General features: G+C 45.3%; 1 protein-coding gene across 1 annotated transcript in view; it reads right to left on the bottom strand.

Moving 5' to 3' along the window:
• The window catches only part of DPF3 (double PHD fingers 3), a 243762-nt gene that overhangs the window by 77420 nt on the left and 145250 nt on the right, over window positions 1–21092 (bottom strand). Inside the window, exons 5-6 of the mRNA XM_016208146.2 lie at window positions 16353–16448; window positions 8303–8381 (exon numbers count right to left, since the gene is read on the bottom strand). Of these exons, the coding sequence (XP_016063632.1) occupies window positions 8303–8381; window positions 16353–16448 (175 nt within the window). The remainder of the gene's footprint in view (window positions 1–8302; window positions 8382–16352; window positions 16449–21092) is intronic.

Genomic DNA, 21092 nt, shown 5'->3' with positions numbered 1-21092 from the left:
ATAAATATAATTGTCAACATTTGGGGGGAAGGTAAACAGAGAAAGGTAAAAAAATCAAGCCAGTTGCCATAAGCAGCCCCCAAACACTTGGGACTCTGGCCAGCATGCTCTCCCTCAGGATCTCTGTGTGAGCATCTGACATATATATGCTGCCTCAGGTACAGAAGTGGCTTTATTTGTGGGTCCCAAGCTCTCTAGTGTGTCTCAATGACCCTTCCTCCCTCATCCACCTATGACAATGGTAGAAGTTCCTCACTTTCTTTGGGGATACAAACGTCCATTAATATCTGTTAAACATTTCTGCCTGGATGTCCTGCCATTGTTTCCACAGACTCATATGTCAGTTTCGTCACTCCCCAAGGACCTGCTTGGCATCCTTGGGAAGCACCCTCTAACACACCAGCCCACTCCCCCTGCCCACTCCCTCCCTGAGTCCCTTCAGTGCTCACTGTCCACTCAATGAAATACTGCCTGGCAATGAGTTACCTCCTTGTGTAATACCAGCCTTATCTTTCCAACTATATTAGAGACCGAGGAAAAGGAAAAGACGGAAGAAACGTTCATGAAGCACATGCCACATGCATCGTCCCCACTCCACAGCTGAGGAAACATAGGCTCCCAGCCCAGGTGATTTTCTTTAAAATCCCAGATAACAAGCAGAAGAACCACAATTTGACCTCAGCCTTCTTGCTCCAAAGCCAGTGTCATTCTTCTTCCCCAGGTCTCTTTAACCTGGGTGGCAATGACCTTGTACCTGCTTCCCTCTATCTCCACCATGACTTCAAATGAGAGAAATCAAAGGCTGTGCCACCAGGCTCTTTGACCTCACAATTCTGTTTCTAGGAAATAATAAAAGCATTATACAAAGATATAGCTGCAATATTATTTTTAATAGTGAACAAATTTTAAACTATCTAAACACCCACAAGTGGAACAGTGAGCAAACTGTGGCACTCAGTACTTTAGAGCACTAAAATGTCATCATAAAAATATCTTTATTGCCCAGCTGGTGTGGCTCAGTTGGTTGAGCATTGTCTCAGGCACCAGGAGGTTGCTGGTTCGATTCCCAATCAGGGCACAATGCCCGGGTTTTGGGCTTGATCCCCAATAGGGGGCTTGCAGGCTGATTGATGTTTCTCTCTCATTGATGTTTCTATCTCTTTTCCTCTCCCTTCCTCTCTCTGAAATCAATAAAAACATATTTTTAAAAAATCTTTATTGACATGGAAAGATGTTCTTCATGTATTTGAATGGGGCGGGGAGAGATTTAAATATGATCATATATTTTGTGCGCGTGCATGTGTGTGTGTAGACAAAGACAGAGAATCCTAAAATAGTATACAACAAAACAAAATATAAGTCATCTCTGAGGAGTAAGATTATGGATGATTTTTATTTTTCCCTTTCTGCTTATCTGTAATTTCTGATTTTTCTGCAATAAACATACACTATTTCTATAAAAAAATTTTCAATTTAAAGAACCTCTACAAATGTTAATATCTACACATGACCCTGTTCTTGGTCACCCACATCTTAACAGGAATTATTTGTCACAAAGTCTGCATCAAGTAACAGCTTGTGCTGAGAACAAGGTTCTCACTGGATGAGACAATAATTCAAGGGTGTGCGCTACAGCCCAGAAGAGGAAACCTGGGTTTGGTGGCCAATGGGCAAGATTCCTGAGAATGCTAGAGGGGTGTGGCCAGTGGGAGGGGGAAGGCAGGCAGTGGGAGCAAAGGAAAAAGAGAAAAGAGAATATCAAAGAGAAACTTCAGCCTCTCTCCAGCCCTGCCTCTGGCCAGCCCTGCTGGGATACTCTGCAACCTGTGTCCATGATATGATGGCATTTAAATATTTAAACAGACCCAGCTTTGCTATAACAAATGCACTCAATCTCCAGGGATCAATCCCATGCCACAGGCCCTGCTCCACAAATCAAGTTTCTGGGGCACAGAGCCTTTCCCACCCCAACCCCCACACCCCATGCAAGGAACTGCAAGATAATAGCTGTGACAACTGAGTGATGAGCCCGGCTTCCCTTCAGTGACAAGGGCAGCCAGCCTGAAGGCCGCAGTTATTGGCTTTTCCACTGCAGCTTGAAGCTAAAAGCACATGAGTCTTAGAGAATGTGGAGCCTTAATGCCCTCAAAAAATTTTTAATAAGACTGCAATAGTCATCTGATTCTCCCTGTGCACTCAGGTATGGGGAAAACGAGAGGAATTTTAAGGAGGTTGCAGTCAAGCAGATTTTCTGGGGCTGCCCCATGCACCAGTCCACCCATCCTGCAGCTCCTCTGGGCCTGTGCATGGCAGAGATTCTGTGATATCCCACAGTCTGACATCTTGTCTCCTGGGCGAAGGGCCTCATTGTTAAGCCACTGCCTGGGAAGAAAGGAGCCCAGTGTGGGGAAGGAATGTTGATCTGGGAGATCAGAGACTCAAGAAAGGAGCCACCCTCACTAACAAGTGAGGAAAGTGGTACCATAGCCATTGAGGGTGGAACCAGGCCCAGGCCCTGGATTCTTTGCCTTTTTCCCCATACCCTTCCTCCCTCTAGTAAGCCACAGCCAAAAAGAGCAGGAAAAGGGACCCCAGACCCTACTCTGACACTGCCCCAACTGGACATAGTTACACTCCACTGGGTTTCTAGAAGGGAGGTAATGCTGAAGAGGTCACAGTTTCAGTCACAGGCTAAACACATATAATTAAAACTTCATGTCTGCGGGGTAAGGGTGGTAGAGAAGGTTCTTACTGATATGGAGGTTGAGTTAAGAGGACTCACTCCCAATATGTAAACCGGGCAAGACTCAGAGATGAGTCACACTCCCAGCCTTTGTCATTAATCCACCCAAATGCCTCAGTTTAGGGGGTAGGGAGGTGGGGGGAGAATTTAAAAGGCTCAAAATTCACTTCAATCATAATTACTACATGACTCCAGCTTGCCAGTGTGACATCAAGAAGCCATCTGTCAACAGTGGAGCAGGCTTCACCTCATAAACAAGGTGGCAGGGAAAACCAAACTCCAGGTAGAAGGGCATATTTCATCCACAGTTTGTAAGGAGATGTCCTGGGGTATGTCAGCTCTAGACTTGGAGAAACTAGCATTCCTATCCCAGCTTTAGCACTAACCAGCTGTGTGACCTTGGACAAGTCCCTTCACCTCTCTGAGCCTCAATTTTTTCACAGAAAAGTGAGGTCAACTATCGCTACCTTTCAAGGTTAGTGTGAGGATTTACAGAAACAATGTATGTAAAATGCTTAGCACAGTGCTCTGCACACTGTAAGTGCCCATTAGCAGGAGTTACCACCATGATCAGAAAAAACTGGCTACAAAAGATTAAGTGCTAGAGAGGATGTGGAGAAACTGGAAAACTTGTACACCATTGGTGGGAATGCAAACCAGTGAGACTGCAATGGAAAACAGTATGGAAGTTCCTCAAAAACTTAAAACAGAGCTACAATTTGATCCAGCAAGCCCACTTGTGGGTATTTATCCAAAAGAATTGAAATCAAGATCTCAAAGAGATCTTAGCACTCCTATGTTCACTGCAGCTCTATTCACAAGAACCAGATGTGGAAACAACCTAATGTCCACCAACAGATGAATGAAAAAAGAAAATAGGGTATATACATACAATGGAATGCTATTGATCCTTTAAAAAGTGTACGTTCTTCAATATGTAACAACATGCATGAACCCTGAGGACGTTATACTAACTAAAATAACCAGTCACAGAAGAAACAAATACTGCCTGATTCCACAATTCCGAGGTATCCTGAAAAGTCAAATCCATAGCATTAAAGAGTGTATGAGCATAAAGTCTACATCGAGCAAGATGAGTACGCTCTAGAGATCTGCTACACAACACTGCACCTACAGTCAACAATACATGTTGCACACTTAAAAATTTGTTAAATGTTAAATGTTAAAATTCAATTTAACATTTAAATGTAAAATGTTCCATAGTAAAATTAATTTCTTTTAAAAATATCTTAAGGAGAGAAAAAAACTTCACAAATCATTTCCACTGTGCCAGCAAAAGGGCAAATGTCTGCTTTGCTCCTCCCTAAATGGCTAAGGCTTAGAGACAAAATGTTCTTCCTCTCCCCAAATCTCACCCCATCACTACTGTCTTCTTTCTTATGATGCTCCTTGAACAAAGAAAATGGAAATGCAGTCTCTCATCAGGAATCTGCCCCAAGGATGCTAACAGAAAATTCAGGGGCAGGCGCAGTTAGGAAGAGAAGAGGCAAACTCTTGAAATGATTTTTAAAACATCCCGGTAGCCCAAACCCAAGGATTCCTTTCATATGTCTATCTCCTGTTATCATACCACATATAAAAGGGGACTAATGATACTACTAGGATTTAGAGCTATTAAGTAAATTAATGTAAAGTGCTGGATTGCTGAGTTTTATATGGGACTGCTGAGTTTTATATCAGTGCTGAAAGAACTGGAAAGATTCTAAAGAGACCAACTAAAACAGTGATACAAGCCGGTGGCACTCTGCCTAGAGAATTCCTGGAGACTCTAGAACTTCCAGATGCAAAAAGCAGGGAATAAAAAAGGGCTGAGCAGTCTGCCAGAAACCTTCGAATTTGAATGAAATAGACCAGTCATTCTGAAAAGTCAGTATTCATGAGTCTCCCCTCAGGAGCTCTTGAACAATGCAGGTTCCTGGGCCTGCTCCCAGGGGTTCTGATGCAAGAGGTCTGGTGTGAAGCCCAGAATCTATATTTTAATAAACATCCAGGTTATCTCTGTGCCAGTGGTCCAAATTCATACCTTGGCAAGCATGACAGCCTTTCCCACAAAGTTATATACAGTTGCATTGTTTGTGGGTAATGAGCACTTCTCCTTCAGCAAGAGATTGAAAGGGAAGAAACAGAACTTTAATCCTTACACTTGGTAAACTTTAAGGATAATTAATAGAGACTGGTTACTTGCTAGAAAATGAAGTATTCATCTACACACACCATAGATTGGGTAAAATATAAATTATTTTCAGATGATTTAATATTTCTCTGAGGTGAAATAAATCCAATGGCTGAGTGAAAGGCAACAGGCAAACTATCTATCACCTGAAGTTAACAGCTAAAATAATATTTCAACCACCCATCTTGAAAGGGAAGCTTGGACCAAGAACGTAACAGGACACCTATATTTCTAAATATAAACCAGGAAGGGTTAAATACAATCACATCTGAAAAATAGCTACTGCTACTCCACATAAACCCGGAAAGAGGTGGTGGGGTCCAAGGTTGCCTAATATTTTCATAAATAACTGGAAAGATGGAGTGGGGATTATGCAAATCAAACCACAGATGATACAAAAATGGCAGCGATCACCAATCTGTGGAGAATAAAATTTAACTACTGGGAAATGTCTTTAAATTTGCCTTTATTGAATCCTGTATATTGAAGTCACATATTAGTATATGTCTTTATTGAGACTCAATAGGACCAAATGCAGAGTGATTTATGGACAAAGAAATAATCAAATGCATAAGTAGAAAAGAGCGCACACATAGAGAGGCATTAGCTACTTCTGACCATGTGGGAAGTCACTGAGATGGGGCACAGTGCAATGGGGTAGTCAGATACTTCTAGACTCTATAGATGTAAGTGGTGTTTAGAAGTGATGTGTAAAATATACAAGAAAATGTGGCTTTCAGCCAAATGGCCTTGGTGCTACTTCCAATGGGAGTGCTGGAAAGAAATTCAGAGCAGGCTGTCGCAGAGGTTATGGGACGTACCCTAGGTAAACCAAGAATACAGGGAGATGTTAAGAGTGCCTCCAGAATAGACAAAATGCTCAATGTACCTGTTTGATGGGAAAAGATGCACAAAAGATAAGGGAGCCTAAAGAAAAGAAAATTTTCAGTTCCTATTAAGGAGAAACAATCATTCAAAGCACTATGGAAGAAAGGTCAGCTAATGGTAACACCATCCCTGGGGACATTCAAGGAGGTGACCAGACACCTCTCTACTTAGGATGCATTAGAGATTATTAAAAGCATTCCTTGCTGAGTATGGGGGTGCGGGGTGGGACTTGTGACCTCTCCAAAGGTCATTTCTATCCCAAAGGATCACATGTCTGAAGGGCACCAGATAAAAATAAAGTCTATTAATCACTGAGCTGCCACACAATTTCCTAAGAGAGCCAGAAAGAGAAGGGCAATCCAGGGTGGACCTTGCTCCCCCAAGAGAGGAAAAGGAAAGCAGTGCCTGTGCAGGCAGAGCCAAGAAATCAGACGTGGAGACTTCCAGAAAGCCAACACCTGGCCTGTGATCAGGCCTCCAAGTACAACAGCATAAACAGAAGGAGGAAAAGACCCTGTGGGGAGGGGAACAGGGAAAGCAATGGCACTGAGGGCCCCTAAACAAAGCCACCAGAGCTGGGGAGAGGGTGTCATGCAAGCCCTTTGTGCAGAAAGAGGGAACCAGGCAAGGGAGGGACACCTGCAAAGGGCACCTTGCGGAGGCAGATGTCAAAGGAGTGAGAAGAACTGAGGCGGGTGAAGGAGGACACACGGAGTGTCTGGAAATACGGGGCATCAACATTGGCCAAGAATCCAATGAGAGGCGTAGAGATAGAGCAAAAAGTAATTCCACTGTCTATGGTAGCAGAAAAATTACATAATAAAAACAAAGATTTTAAAAAGAGGAATCAAGAGGCAAAGCCCCAGTTCCAGAGTAGTGGCTGGCATTCTTGATAGCTGAGCTCTCCAGCCACACCATTGGAAAGCCTGTTCTGTGGGGGTCTGACGGACCTTTCCCAGCCCAGAGCCAGTCTCCCCAGGGCCAGCATGCTTGGGCTTTGATGAACCCCACTCAGGAGTAAGACCCAGTCCAAAGCAGGTACCTCCTAGTACAGCAAGAGAGACCAGAATCAGACCCCATGCCCGGCAATCTCCTCATCCCAAAACGGAATTGCTTTGGGATGGAGATGTTACCTGCAGTTTTCTCATGAATGTTATCTGCAAGCTGTGCTAGGAAGCCAAGTGGATTAACCAAAGTACTGACATGCAAATATGCATAACCCACAGACACAGACAATAGTGCGGTGAAGGCCTCATGGGGTAGGAGGGAGGGGGGTCAGTGGAGGGGGCAAAGGGGGACATCTATAATACTTTCAACAATAAAGAGAAATTTTTTTTAAAAAAAGCTAAGTGGAGTCATGGAGTTTGAGGTCTTCTAACAAAATGTTCAAACTGTTACCCCACAAGGCACAGAACAACTTTTTGAAATTAAGAGACAGTGAAGGGGGGGGGGGAATGGCACCACGCCAAAGTACTTCCTGAGCCCCCTCTTCCCAGTTCTCTCCCTGCTTTCCGAGAATGCAGCCACTGGCAAGATGGACGGACGCCGGAAGGGACCACGTACCAGGGCCCTGCCTCAGCCACTTCGCTGCAGTTCTCAGGCAGCCCCTTCTGTCCTGAGGCAGAGCGGCATCCTCAGAGAAAGCTGGGAAGGGAGGATGGTCAGGGCGTGAGCTTGTGAGGGCTGCCCTTGCCGTGGAATGAGCAGATGGCGCCCAATACAGTGAGAAGATAACTAGGGCAAGGATTTTAAACCCACCATCCAATGCTCTGGTGGCCGAGGAAGACAAAGCCTTCCAGTTGACAACAAAGCCTCCAAAAGGAGGTTTCTGGTCCACCCACCGCCACTGTTCCCAGCACTCTCCCTGGCCTCCCCCCTCCCCCAGCCCTGTCTGCAGACCCTAAACCCAGGAGCCAGGCAGCCACTTGTCCAAAAGATGTTTCTGAATCAAGCAATAAAGGCTGGAGATGGATCGAGGGCCATTTACTAACTAAGTCATCATCAGAGAAAGATTCATAACTTGCCCTTTGTGGGACAGGAGAAAGAGAAAGAAAGAAAATTAAAGGGAAACAAATGAAAAGCCACAGGAACTAAGTGCTTTTGTTGGAGGATTTTGAGTTATGCTTTTGTTTGTAACTCTCTGAACTAGAGAGAGAAATAGGGGGTGAACCTTAAGGAGACAGCGTGAATGAGACAGAGCAGGAGTAAAGCCACAAAGAAGGCAACTTCCAGAGAGAGGAACACAGCATCCAAGACAGGGAGGCTTCCCGCTTGCTCTCCTCACGAAGAAACATGGGGGCAAGAGGGAGCAAGAGGAGGTGGTGACTGTGGTGAAGTGCAGGCATGCGAGCTGGGGTGCAGGCCCCAGAGGAGGAACCAACAAGCCTGAAGCTGGGGGCTGACAGCCAGGGAAGTACCAGAACCAGTGGGGCTACGGGCAGGGGCAGGAGAAGGAAGGCAGCATGGCCTGTACTTACTGTCACAGACGTAAGGTTTGTCGTGGTCTTCCTGAGAGGCGGGGTCATGCCTTCTCCTGCCTCCTGCAGAGCCACGGGCCTGAGGAGACATTGGGGTATCACGATGCTTGTTATTCTGATCATCACTACAGTTTCTGAGTACTCTGTGAGGCCGAGTGCTTCACCTACATCTCCTCATTCAACTTTCATCACCTTTGTACCAATACCAACCCATTTTACAGGCCAGGAAACTGAGACCCAGAGAAGTTAGATAACTTGCCCCAAATTGCTCAGCTACTCACAACTCCCAGAGGGAGATACTACTGTTAACTCCACTTAGCAGATCAGGAGACTGAGGCAATTAGAGAGGGTAAGTAGCTTGCCTGAGGTCACTCAGCTGAGTGCAGAGCCAGGAAATTAACTCAGGACAGTCTCACTGCAAAACCTCTACTGACCACATTTCCATACTCTACTGTTGCTCGTAGGACCTGTTCAACTCCTTAGCCTTCCAGCTTTGTTGATATTGAATGGAAATGTCAACCTGCTCCCCTCTGCTGAACAGATGATGGGCTTATTGGAGCAAATAGCGTAATTACAATTATCACGCCAAGCTCCTTTGTTCACACTCTGCGGCTCAAGTCTCTCAAGAGCCAGCCAGGCATGGCATCAGGGCACAGGGCATGAGCCCAGGACTGTGAGGAGCTCCCCTCCCTGCTTGGCTAACTCTACAGGGGTGGGCTTTAGCTGAGGCCCCTGTGTGGTCTGCCTAGACCCTCCAGCCAATAACAGAAACCTTGGCTGCTCAAGGTCTCCTGATGCTTGACTACTGATACCACCACCCTGTGTACATCTCCAGAAAGGGTCAGCATAGCCTGGGCAGGAGTGAGATGAGAGCTCTACATCCAGGGCTAGACGAGACTAGCTAGAGAGGTAGCAGGCAGCACTGCAGCCCCAGGACAGTAGCTGCAAGAATGCAGCAAGGGTTATTTTTAAACCTTTGGAAGTCCCACACTGGTCACGTGTGTAGCAAGCACCCTAGCCTCCTCAGGGTCATTCTCTGGTAATGAGTAGCAGTAAACTCCCAACTCAGGAAAGGGCCTACTGGGGCCTTTGGGGGCAGAGAGAAAGGCACAGCAGATGAGAAATAAAATGGCAGCAACCTGGGGTGTGGGGAAAATGGCGCAGTCCCAGGGGCCTGGCCTGGAAAAGTAGCCCTGGGGACTTCAGTGTCAGAAGGCCAGAGATGTTTGCTTGTGTGTGCATGCCCTCTCTCTCTCTCTCTCTCACACACACAAACACACACACTTCACAATCAACACCACCTGGCAAGTTACCACCTCCTCAGCTTGTCTCCACAACAAATTACAAAATTCCACCTCCCTCTTTTCCTCCCTTCCACTGCTCTTTCCCTCCCTCTGCCTCCCAGCCCCTCACCCCTATACACATGACAGCCAGCGGGCCCCCTCCACTCGCCCTCATTACTCAGAGTTGACCCAGAGAGGGAGCTGGGAGGTGCACTGGCAGTCACCCTGAGGCACTGACAGGCTTCCCTGCCTGCCCATGACACCAAGGGTGGTCACCCTCAGCTGCCCTTGCCCTCCCCACACACACACCCTCAGTGAAGCCAGGGACAGCTTGACGTGTGCAGCCCGCAGCCCTGTCACAGTCGCCTGGGAGCAGGTGAAAGCAAGTCAGGCAGAATGACAGAGGCAACAGCAGACTCAGGGAAGGGGCTCTGAGAGACTAAAAATACCTCCAGGGACAGGAGGAGCTCTGTGGAATTGGAGGCACAGAGCTCCAGCCAGCGGGAAGGGGAGAGCCCTGCTGGGAGCCAGGGTTTCATTTCATTCTGCAGGACTGCCAGCCAGGTGACTCCAGGCTCCCACACTCTCCCTGCCCCTCAGTTTCCTCAACTGCAAAAGAAGGGTCATGCCTGTAGGATACTGAAAGGACAAATCAGGGATTCTTGCTGTGGCAGTAGCCCCCTTATAGTCTCCTGGAATCTCTCAAGCTTGGAAATTCAGAATCCTACTCATCTTGCTCAAATGTCACCTCCTCAGGGGAGCCCTCCCTGACCAACTTCTGTCTACTCATGCTCTCTCCATCATTCTTTCCCCCCACCCTGCCTTCCATTTCACCCCAGCACTTAACATTGTCTGGCATCATATTGCACATGTGTTGGTGTACTTGACTCTTCTGTCACCCCCACGTGAGGGTGGAGCACATGTCTATTTGGGCCACAGCTATCCTTGGATCCTGACACAGGGCCAGCCATTCAAGAAGCACTCAATAAGCATTTGCTGAATAAATGGGTGAATCAATCAGTGGGTGAGTCAGTGAGTCAATCATCTTTAGTTTTTCCCTTTCATCCTCTATATCCAAATGCTATTGTTTCTTCCTTCAAAGGCCATCTTAGGCTTTCCATTTCCCTTCTATTCCACATTTTATTCCAGGAGCTCATTAACTGACCCCTGAACTGCTCAAAGAACCCACATACTGGGGTTCTACCTCTTCATTACCCTACCCATCCATCCTGTAAGACTCCTAGACCAATTAGACAAAAGGACTGAAGGACAGGAACCCATGGTCATTCATTCACTGCCATCTAAAACCCACTGACACATCCAATGGTGACCTAGTGCCAATCCCCCTAGGTTCACCTCGAGCTCATGCTATGTCCATACCTGTATTTTTAATGATCCCTGTCATGGATCAGCCTCTCTGCCCATCCCCATCTGATCCATGCTTTAGCCCTGCTAACATCCCACTCCCCCAAGAATCTTCTTGCCACATTGATGAGTAAGAACAGCATGAACTTTAAAGTCAGACACAGGTTTAAACACCAACCATCTGTCTTTGGACAAGTTACTCCTCCTAAGCTTTACGTTCTTAACTGTAAAATGGGCATAGCAACACCTCCACTGCAGGGTTGTTGAGAAAGAACTAAGATGTGTGAAACCACAGGGGACAGTGCTACATCTACAGGAAGTGCTCAACAAGTTATTTCCCTTCTTTGCCCAAGTTGATCTCTCTCTTTCCTCTGAATTCTTACTGCATTTGGTTAATGCATGGTCAGAAGCCTGCTGCTTTCTAATTGTATCACGGCTATTACTATTTTCTCCTCAATTTAATTCCAGCATCCTTGAGAGCAAAGATGCATTTCATACTTTATTATGCATCCCCAACACTTAGTACTATGCTGGACACATAGCATCCAAAGCTCTTTCACATATATTAGTTCAATTAATTCCTACAATACCCTATGAGTTAGAGCAAATATTATTCCCATTTGGCTCTTGATGAAACAGGTCCAGGAAGGGTTCATAACTTCTCCATAGTCACAGAGCCAGTAAAAGAAGCAGGACCAAGGTTTCTGCCTCTGCTATAGAAAACTGTGAAGCTGACTACCCAAAAGAAACCAGTTCTCCCTCTCTGAGAACTGCCCACCCCACTCTACTCCATCTCCCGTTCACACACTGGTAGGCCATGACAGCCAAGACTGTACCACATGGCCCTGCTCCCCTTGGCCAGAATTGATTGGCTGGCTGGCTCAGGAGTGGACACTTGACCTAACCTGGACAAATCAGATTCTAGCTCCAAAGAACCTGGAATTGGGAAACAGTGGCCCGAGTTAGTACAGGCCACCTGAACTAGGGACTCATCAGTTAAGGAGCTATGGTGGCCATGTACACAGAGAAACAGAGAAGGCAGTCTTGAGACAGAAGAATGAAGGAAGGAGAGGTAGAGGCCAGAAGCTTCCTGGGTTCTTTACTCTTTCCCAACCCTAAATCCCTGCCACTCTCTTGCCCTTCCTGAGGTCTGAATCTCCAAAGATTGCTCAAAGTTGGAGCAACAGCCCAGCAGCTTTTCAAATACTTCCCATTTTTGCCTAAGCTGTTGAGTTTCCTGCAATCAAAGACTCTTGACTAGGATGAACTCAATAAGCCAGTTTCTCTGTACCAGTTGGTTGTTCTCACATAGTAATCCAGAGGTCCTGGGGGTCCCTGGGACTCTTTCAGGGATCCCGCAATATCGAAACTATTTCATAATAGTACTAAATCTTATTTGAACTTTTTCACTCTCACAAGTGTATAATAGAGTTTTAGAGGCTACAGGACATGATGTCATCACTCTGTGTGCTTATGTATCCTTAAGTTTAACCTTTTTTCTCTTTTGATAATTATCACTAGTTATAATCTACCATAACAATAGCTTTTGGGGGCCTTCAGTTATTTTTAAGCAAAGAATTCCTGAGAGAAAAAAATTGAGAACCCACTGCTATTTAAAGTGGGGTCCTCGCCCGGCCGGGTGTGGCTCAGCCGTTGAGCGTCAACCTGGGATCCAGGCGATTAGGGTTCGATTCCCGGTCAGGGCACATGCCCAGTTGTGGGCTTGATCAATGACTCTCTCATCATTGATGTTTCTGTCTCTCTCTCTCCCTCTCCTTTCCTCTCTCTGAAATCAATAAAGATAAATAAATAAATAAATAAATAAATAAATAAATAAATAAATAAATAAATAAATAAATAAATAAATAAGTGGGGTCCTCAGACCAGCAGCACTGACATCACCCTGGAGCTTGTGAACCAGGCAGGATCTCAGTCCCCACACCCCAGACCTACTGCATCAGAAATGGCAGTTTAATAAGATCACCAGGTGCTTCGTTAAAGTTGGAGAAGCACTGAACTACACCACAATGCATCAATAAATATTTACTGATTGATAATACTCGCATGAATGACTCACAAGAATTTTATGAATTTTAAAGAGCTTGGACTTCTTGGACTAAAGTTACCACAGACACAATCATTCATTGTTGGGTCTGAATTTCTTTTATCCCTCAGGGAATCTCCATTGTCAGAACTCTGAGAGCTATTCCCTTTGGTTGCACCCTCCTAATAATATCTAGCCTTTATTAAGCGCTCAAAATTGGCTGTGTATTATTACTCCAGTTTTAATGATGAAGAAACCGAGGCCCAGAGTACAATTTGGTCAAGGTCACAGTGGTCACATAATTCACTGAAAGTATAATAGTAAGTGTAGAGCTGGGATTTGAACTCATGGTTCAAACAATACAGAGGCTGTTCTTGTAAACACTACCTTAGGCCTGGTTTCCTCAATGAGCACACAAACACCTGGGGGACTTAGTAAAGTGCAGGCTCCACTTGAGCCCCTCTAGGGTGAAATGTGGGGTCCTGCATGTCTAACAATCTCCCAGGTGATACTGATGCTGCAGTCCAGAGAACATGCGCTCAGGTGCATGGCCTTCAGCTGCCTTTCAGTCCTGACAACAGAAATGGATGTGACTCTTCTCCAGAAGCCAGCAGCAGCTTGAACAAACCACTTTAAAGGATGGATTAATTGAGCAGCCTCATACACTTATTCCAGCCCAGGCAGGCTCACTACATTCCTGTGGGTCCTCCCATGTCTCCCACCATGGGTGACAGGTCCGCAATGTCACTGCACAACGTAGAGCCATTCAACTGCCCATTGGCCAACATGAGGTGGGTCCGGAGCTGGTCTAGACCCCATCCAGCCCCCTTGCTATGTTCAGGCTTTCTCTCAGCTCCCACAAAGCTGAAATATGACTTTTCTTTTTCCATCATTTAATCATTCATTCAAAAAAGTGGGACTGGGCTACATATGACCCAGTGGAAAAAACATGGACCTGTGTTCAAATCCTGACTTTTTCCTTACTAGGTTGGATAGCCTTGAGCAAGTAACTTAACCTCTGTGGAAATAACACCAACTTATGGGAATGAAAGAAGCAGCAATGGCCAATAGAAATACAATGCAAACCACACGTGTCATCTTAAATTTTCCTGTACATACATTTAAAAAAAAAAAAAAAAGCATGTAAAAAGAGAAACAGGAGCAATTAATTTTAATAACATATTTTACTTAACCCAATATAGCCAAAATATCATTTCAATATGTAATCAATATAAAAATATGAAGATGTTCTGCATTCTTTTCATACTATGTCTTCGAAATCTGGTGCCTATTTTACATTTGCATAACATTTCCATTTGAACTAGCAACCCTGTAAGTGCTCAGTAGCTGCGCAGCCAGGACAGTGGGCAGTGGGCAGTGGGCAGTGGGTGAGTATGAAGTGCAGTCATCACTCTCCGCATGTCAGCTCTTACTGTAAAGAGCTCATCACGGTGCCTGGTGTACAGTAAGTACACAGTAAGTAAAAAGGGCTGTTGCTGCTAACCACTGCCTATGATGTTCATACAAAGACCCCCTCCTCATACTTAATAACTGCGAATTCAATTATTCATGTTTAGGTTGGGAATGGAGATGTGAAGACCATTCTCCTTCCACAATCTACTTGCTAAGTTTGGTTTGGGAAGGAAGCAGGCCTGGAAGTGACACACAGCTCTTGAAGTTCACCAAAAGCCCAGAAATTCTATATTCTAAAGCCTCCCTTAATGATAGAATTAGATATTCATCATTCTGTAACTTCCAATGAACTCAAGGGTCTAAGCAAGTTCATCAATGGCTGCTAAAACAATTAGGTGATCCCTAGCCAGTTTGACTCAGTGGTTAGGGTGTCGGCCCTCAGACTGAAGGATCCTGGGTTTGATTCCAGCCAAGGGCATGTACTTCAGTTGCAAGCTTAATCCCCAGCCCTGGATAGGGTGCATATGGGAGGCAACCAATCGATGTGTCTCTCTCACATCAATGCTTCTCTCTTTCTCTCTCCCTTCCACTCTCTCTGAAAAGCAATGGAAAAAATATCCTCGGGTGAGGATTAAAAAAACCCAAAAAAAGCAATTAGGTGAAAACTCAATGGGGAACTTAGTAAGAAGAGCTCAGGCTGAAGCACCCAAATCCACACATCAATTTAACCACTACCAGAAGAACAACTGGACAGCGTATGCCTCCTGATGTGACACAGTAAGTCTCAAACATCACACCTAGAAAAGATTCTTGCTCCACCAAAAAAATATTTATACACACACAAATATCCTGAATTTAATCAAGTCTCTAATCAAACTGCCAGTTTCAGGAAGTAAAGGCCAGAGGAACACTTTAAATACCATCATTCAACCAAATTTAGAATGAGAAATTCCTTAAGACCAACCACCCAACTTTGTCATGATCAAGCTCTCCAGGCTCCGCCCCAGACCTCCTAAATCAGAACTTCTGGGATTGGGTCCTGGGAACCTGCATTCTGATAGGCTTTCCTGGTGTTTCTGTTGTATACTAAGGCATGAGAACCACAGGGGTAGACAGGTATGCCATAATTATCACTAGATCCAAACATAGGGGGCACCCAGGACTAGGCTCTTGTCCATGAAAATGTATGGGTCCTGCCTAGAGCCTGAAGGAGCCATACAGGACTAAGAGGATTAATTCTCTAGATGAAAAGCAGCAGTTTACACCCAGAGGTCCCTCTCCACCTGGTTACTGTCAGGTACCCTTGCAGACCCCTGAAGTTGACCATGAAAAGCCCCTTTGGGCTTGAACATGAAGACTCTGGAGGACCAACCTAAATACCTGAGACCACCACCCTGGTTTGGTTCCCTCCCTTCAAGAGCCATTCTCATATTTTTATTCCTTCCACCACAGATTTCCCCTTGTTTCTGGTGTTTTCTTGCCACATTCCATGACCACCAGCCTCCAAAGCCCAGGCCATACTGCTTGGGAAACATCAGCTGTGGTCCTCCTCTCTGTCTAATAAAGCACACCACAAAGTAGGTATCCTGACCCTGTCATTCTGCGGCAGTCCCAGGGACAGGAAACTTTCAGCCTTCTTTTATGACCAAGTAACGAGGACAACTGTCACATTTTCCTTGTTCTCCACCCTCACACTGATCCCAGCCCCAACCTTCCCCAGACCCTCAGCATCCCCTCCCCTTGGGGCACCTCTGCCTCTTCTCCAGCTGTAAACTCTTGCAGCTACCACCTGGGATCAGAGCCCTCAGGGTTTTCCTGAGTGTTCTGCAGTAAGACCATGGGCATGCTCTCCAGCTGCATCGGGACTCTGAATGGGGGCGAGCGTTTTGCGTGGCCTCAGCCTCAGCCTCCCTGATCTCTCGCTCCTCGTGGAGTCGTAGCTTACCCGTCCTCTGGTCCTGTTCTTTCGCTTAGGAATATCCTCTTCTAAATCCTCTTCCTCATTTCCTTCTTCCACATTTTCATCATTTTCCAAAACCCTCTGAAATGACAAGAAAATGAAGAGAGGGGTTAAAAAATAAAATACAAAGGAGAAAACCGTCAGGGTAATTTGGGAGGGTGTTCTGTTTTGTTTAAACAAAGTGAAGGCGTTGCCATTGCTTGAGAACCAGGGCTTCCGAAATGCTGCCCAGAGTTTGAGCCCTGGGCAACAGCAACTCTCTCTCAAACCCCTGGGCCCTGTCCAGCCCAGTCTCCCCCAAACACCAACCTTTTACAACTCTTTCTGAGTTGTAACCAAGAAGGGTTTTCTACAAGAAAATACTCTGGTAGGGGCAATTTTCTATGTGGACCCAAGATGTTTTGTCAAACTTACTTTCTTTAATGTAATTTTCCTTTTGTTCCTAAATATGAAAATAGGTTTCTCCTTTCCCTGCCATGCTGGAACCTTGCCCTGTTTGATGAAAACAAGTAACTTCCTGTTCATATGACCAGAATTTGACATTAACGTGTTGTTCATAACCACCCAGTTATTTTTTAAGGAAAAATTGATTTTTTTAAATTACAGAACGTTACTTATAATGGAGCTTAAAGATCATAAATTTAATTCTCTCAAACAGGTCTGTCATTGTAGAAAAGAGTCCCATTTCTATTTTGCAGGTGAATAAACTGAGGATGGCCCTGGCCGGGAAGCTCCTGTGTACCAAAAGTTTGAGGGTTCGATCCACTGTCAGGGTGCATATAAGAGGCAACCAATCGATGTTTCTCTCACATCAATGTTTCTATCTCTCTCCCCCCCTCTCTCTAAAATCAACAAAAAACATGTCCCCGGGTAAGGATTAAAAATCAATTAATTAGTTAATTAGTTAAATAAAAAATAAACAGGCTGAAAACAGGTTTCACTGTTCAATATCATACAGCAAATCCATGACCAAAACAAGGTCAGGTTCATCAGCCCAGAATTTCCCATCTGTTTCTCAGCCCGGTGTCTAAAGATCCCAAGGTGTATTATGGCATGTCCCTCCTGTGGGGACCTGAACACTTCACGCTGTTTGAGGGAGGTCAGGAAAGGTATATATCTCTAGGTTTAAGGGAAAGATGAGACATTGTAGCAGAGGACCCAGTCCCCAGAGTGGGAGTGGGATAAGGGAGTGGGATAAAGAGCATGGAGCTCACTAGACTCCATGTCAGAGGCTCTGGGGGTTTCTTTATGGGTTCATGGTATGACCTTGGGTGAGTCATCCTTTCTTCATGCCACTTTTCCTAATTATAAAACAGAATTTCATTCACTCATTCAACCAACAAACATTGTCTAGTGCTGACTACATAGCAGGTGTTGTGCTAGACAAGCCAGAAAATGGCTACAGTCCTGGCTCCAAACAGATTTTGAAAGTCTAGTGAAGATTTAAACAACTTATATGATGATATAATTACAACTGCTATAAAAAACAGTGACAAGTAAGTTCGGGCAGCTACTAGAGGGTGTTAGAAGGAAATTTAACTAATCTGAGGGTCAGGTAAGGCTTACCTGAGAAAGTGACCTAAGAAAGTTGAGCTATAAAGGAGAGAAAGACTAGCCTTGGAATGGGGACAGGGAGAAGGAAGAGAGGGAAGTACTCTAGGCAGAGGGAACAGCATGAGCAAACTCCCTGAGACAGGGAGAGAAACATGACTTGCCCAGGGGCAGAAAAAAGGCCAATGTGATCAGAGCTCAGTGGCTCAGGAAGAGACTGGCATAAGATGAGGCTAGCAAAGCGAGTGGGCAGTGTTACACAGGATAACAGCATCCACTCTGTGGTGATGATGTGACAATCACACAGCAATATACAAGCTTAAAAAGCAGCACATACCACACCAATATCTGGTATCACCGTCACTGTTCAAGTGGCCTCCTGGACAATGCCTTTGGCCTGTCCTCAAAGCAGGAAGCCAAGGAGTTAAGTTACCAGAGACCTGCTCCTTCTCCCACCACCCCCTCCATCAGAGAATTCTGTTCCAGTCACAGGGGTCAGGATACTGCTAATTACCAAATCTTCCAAAACAACTCAAAACAAGTATAGTAAATTCTTCTATGGCTTCTCTACTAGGTTTACCTGGGAAGCCATGAGCTAACAGCACTTAAGAGTCTCTGGGCCAACTTCAGCCATCTAACAGAGGATTGTCTGCTGGACACGACCTGTGGCCTACAGCTGGGAGATGCTGGTGCAGGTCCAGAGCAAGCCTCCTAGCCCCCCTGCATCCTGGCTTCTTGAAAGAAAGTGGAAACGTGAGCAAAAGCCAAGCAAGACAAGGACTAGTCAAATGCTCTGCAGCCTTCGGTAGAAAAAATGTAGTTATTATGACTCTTGTTATTGTTCATATAGCCATCTTGCAAACTTTCTGGGTCTCAAAGTCATTTCATCATCGTAAGTTCTAAGTGACTCAAATTTAAAGGTCATTGCCTCTAGCACCTTGGCACAATTCTGACTCCTCTCATTTTTTATTATGAAGATGTTTATTACCTGCGATGCAGACTCCAGGTTGGAAATTGAAAGACTGGTGAAGGCAGCTGAGCTAGTCCCCAGAAGTGCCACACGCCTCAATATCTAGGAGTAAACTGACTTCTCCCTCAGGCTCCATCCCTCCCTCTTCCCATTGGCTTCCCTGCGTCACTAGAACCTCTTATGTGTGTCCCAGGCCTCAGATGTGACAGCAGCCACCCCAGTGTGTTTGCATTTCCTGCAACAAGGCCCCCATACCAGAAGCCTCTCTACATAACTCCAAAAGAAGCAAGAGTTCTTAACAAACAAAGGTCACATTCAGGGCACAGGAAGAAGAGGGGTATCCTGTATTAGGAGTGAAGGGCAGAGGTGTCCAACTAGAGATGCAGCTGATCCCCAGGAACACACTTGCATTCCCTGTCCAAGGACATTATCTGGAAAATAAACACATGTTAAAATAACTTTCTCCCTGTTACTCTAAACAATCTTTACAGTGATGATAACAATGGCTTGTGGTTGTGTTTTATTTAAAAAGAAGGCATTCCTTTTTAAAGATTCCATTATCTCTGGCCTGGAACACTGCAGAAATCTCCTGATTTCCCTCCTTCCAATTCTGGCCCTGTATCTACCCTCCCCTCCATGAGGGACCAGGGGGATGTTGATGAAACACAAATTCACTGTCCTGATTAAAATCCTCCATATGGCTTCCTTTGTCATTTCCCATGAAATCAAGAGCCTCTTCCATGTTCTGGGAGGCTGGAGTAGTCTGGCCCCACTCACTCCTCCACCTCCATCCTAGGCCTTCTCTCCCTGGCACTGTGCTCCAGCCACACAAGCCCGATCCTTTCAGCAAACGGGCCCAGACCTACCTTGATGCCTTTGAACAAACTGTTCCTTTGCCCAGAAGACTCTTCCCTAAATCCCTCACACTGCTGGCTCCTTCTCATCCCACAGCACGGAGGTTAAATTCCCTTCTCCCTTAGGACACTCCCTAAATTCTGTTTCTTCTCTTATCCTGAATCCTCATATTCTGTTCTTTTCATGGCATTCACCCTGAAATGAAACTATTCTATTTGTTTACCCGCTTTCTGTCACACCAGAATATAAGGATGAGCGGAGAGGACTGGTCTCTCCTGGTTTTTCTGTTTCCCTAGAACCTAGCACAGTGCCTGCTCAGAGGAGGCACTTGATAAACTTTGGTTGAATGAATGAATGAATGAAAAATATTAACAAAACTGTCCATTTTACTACATATGTACTTTGCTTTAATAATCAAAGCCAATAAAAACATGTAAATTCATTTGGCTTATGGTCCTGGTTTCAGTTTCTAGCACAGTAGATGGTAGTCCCATGCTCTGTACATAGTCGACATTCAGTTTACATTAGGAATGACAGTGATGATGATTCCACAGTGACAACCCATATACTGGACCAGTGCTGCCTGAGAACTCAAATCCATGACAGCTCTAAAGGTAAAGGGCTGCCTGACACTAGAGCATCAAGGCTTCTGGGCAACAGTTCTGTCCCACTCACTGATTCAGGCACATTACACTAAATGAGCAAAAAATACTCTAATGGGCAATACAGTTGTGACAGATGTTGACTTCAAAGATCTGAAAGTCCAAAAACAGATGGTAATATATGAATAACAAAAAAAAAAGTACTAGATTCCCCTAAAAGCCAGAGGCAAGAAGAGACCCTCTGGCTGTGGTGGTATCAAGAAAGGCTTCATGGAGAAGGTGGTATTGGAGCTGAGCCTAAAAGATGGATGGAATTGGTACACATGGAGATGGAAGAAAGGCACCTCAGATTAAGGACACAGTGGTCACACAGACACAGAGGAAGAAGGCTGAAAAACTGAGGGAGTAAAGGAGTGGGAAATAAGCTCAAAAACCAGGTTAGGAGCAGAGAGAAGCCCAGGAAGGACACACTCATCATTTTGGATTTATTTAGTAGGAAACACAAGTGTTTCAGCTAAGATTTTTAGCAACAGGGTGGCACAGCAGAACTCTGTTTCGGGATGAAAGGTCAGCTAAGAAAGCGGGCAGTGTTGGGGAGGGAGAGAACTAGGGATGGGACTCAGAGGAATCTCTTCACTCAGGCACCCTCTCTAGATAAACATTTATTGTGTGTCTGGCACTGCTTGGGTGCTTGAGATATATTAGTGAGCAAGACAGACAAAGACTCCACTCTTGAGGAGTTTACAT

The sequence above is a fragment of the Miniopterus natalensis genome, chromosome 1 (assembly GCF_054644295.1).
Source record: "Miniopterus natalensis isolate mMinNat1 chromosome 1, mMinNat1.hap1, whole genome shotgun sequence".
NCBI lineage: Eukaryota > Metazoa > Chordata > Mammalia > Chiroptera > Miniopteridae > Miniopterus > Miniopterus natalensis.
The sequence above is the reverse complement of the archived record's forward strand: the minus strand, read 5'-3'. Positions and strand labels throughout refer to the sequence as shown.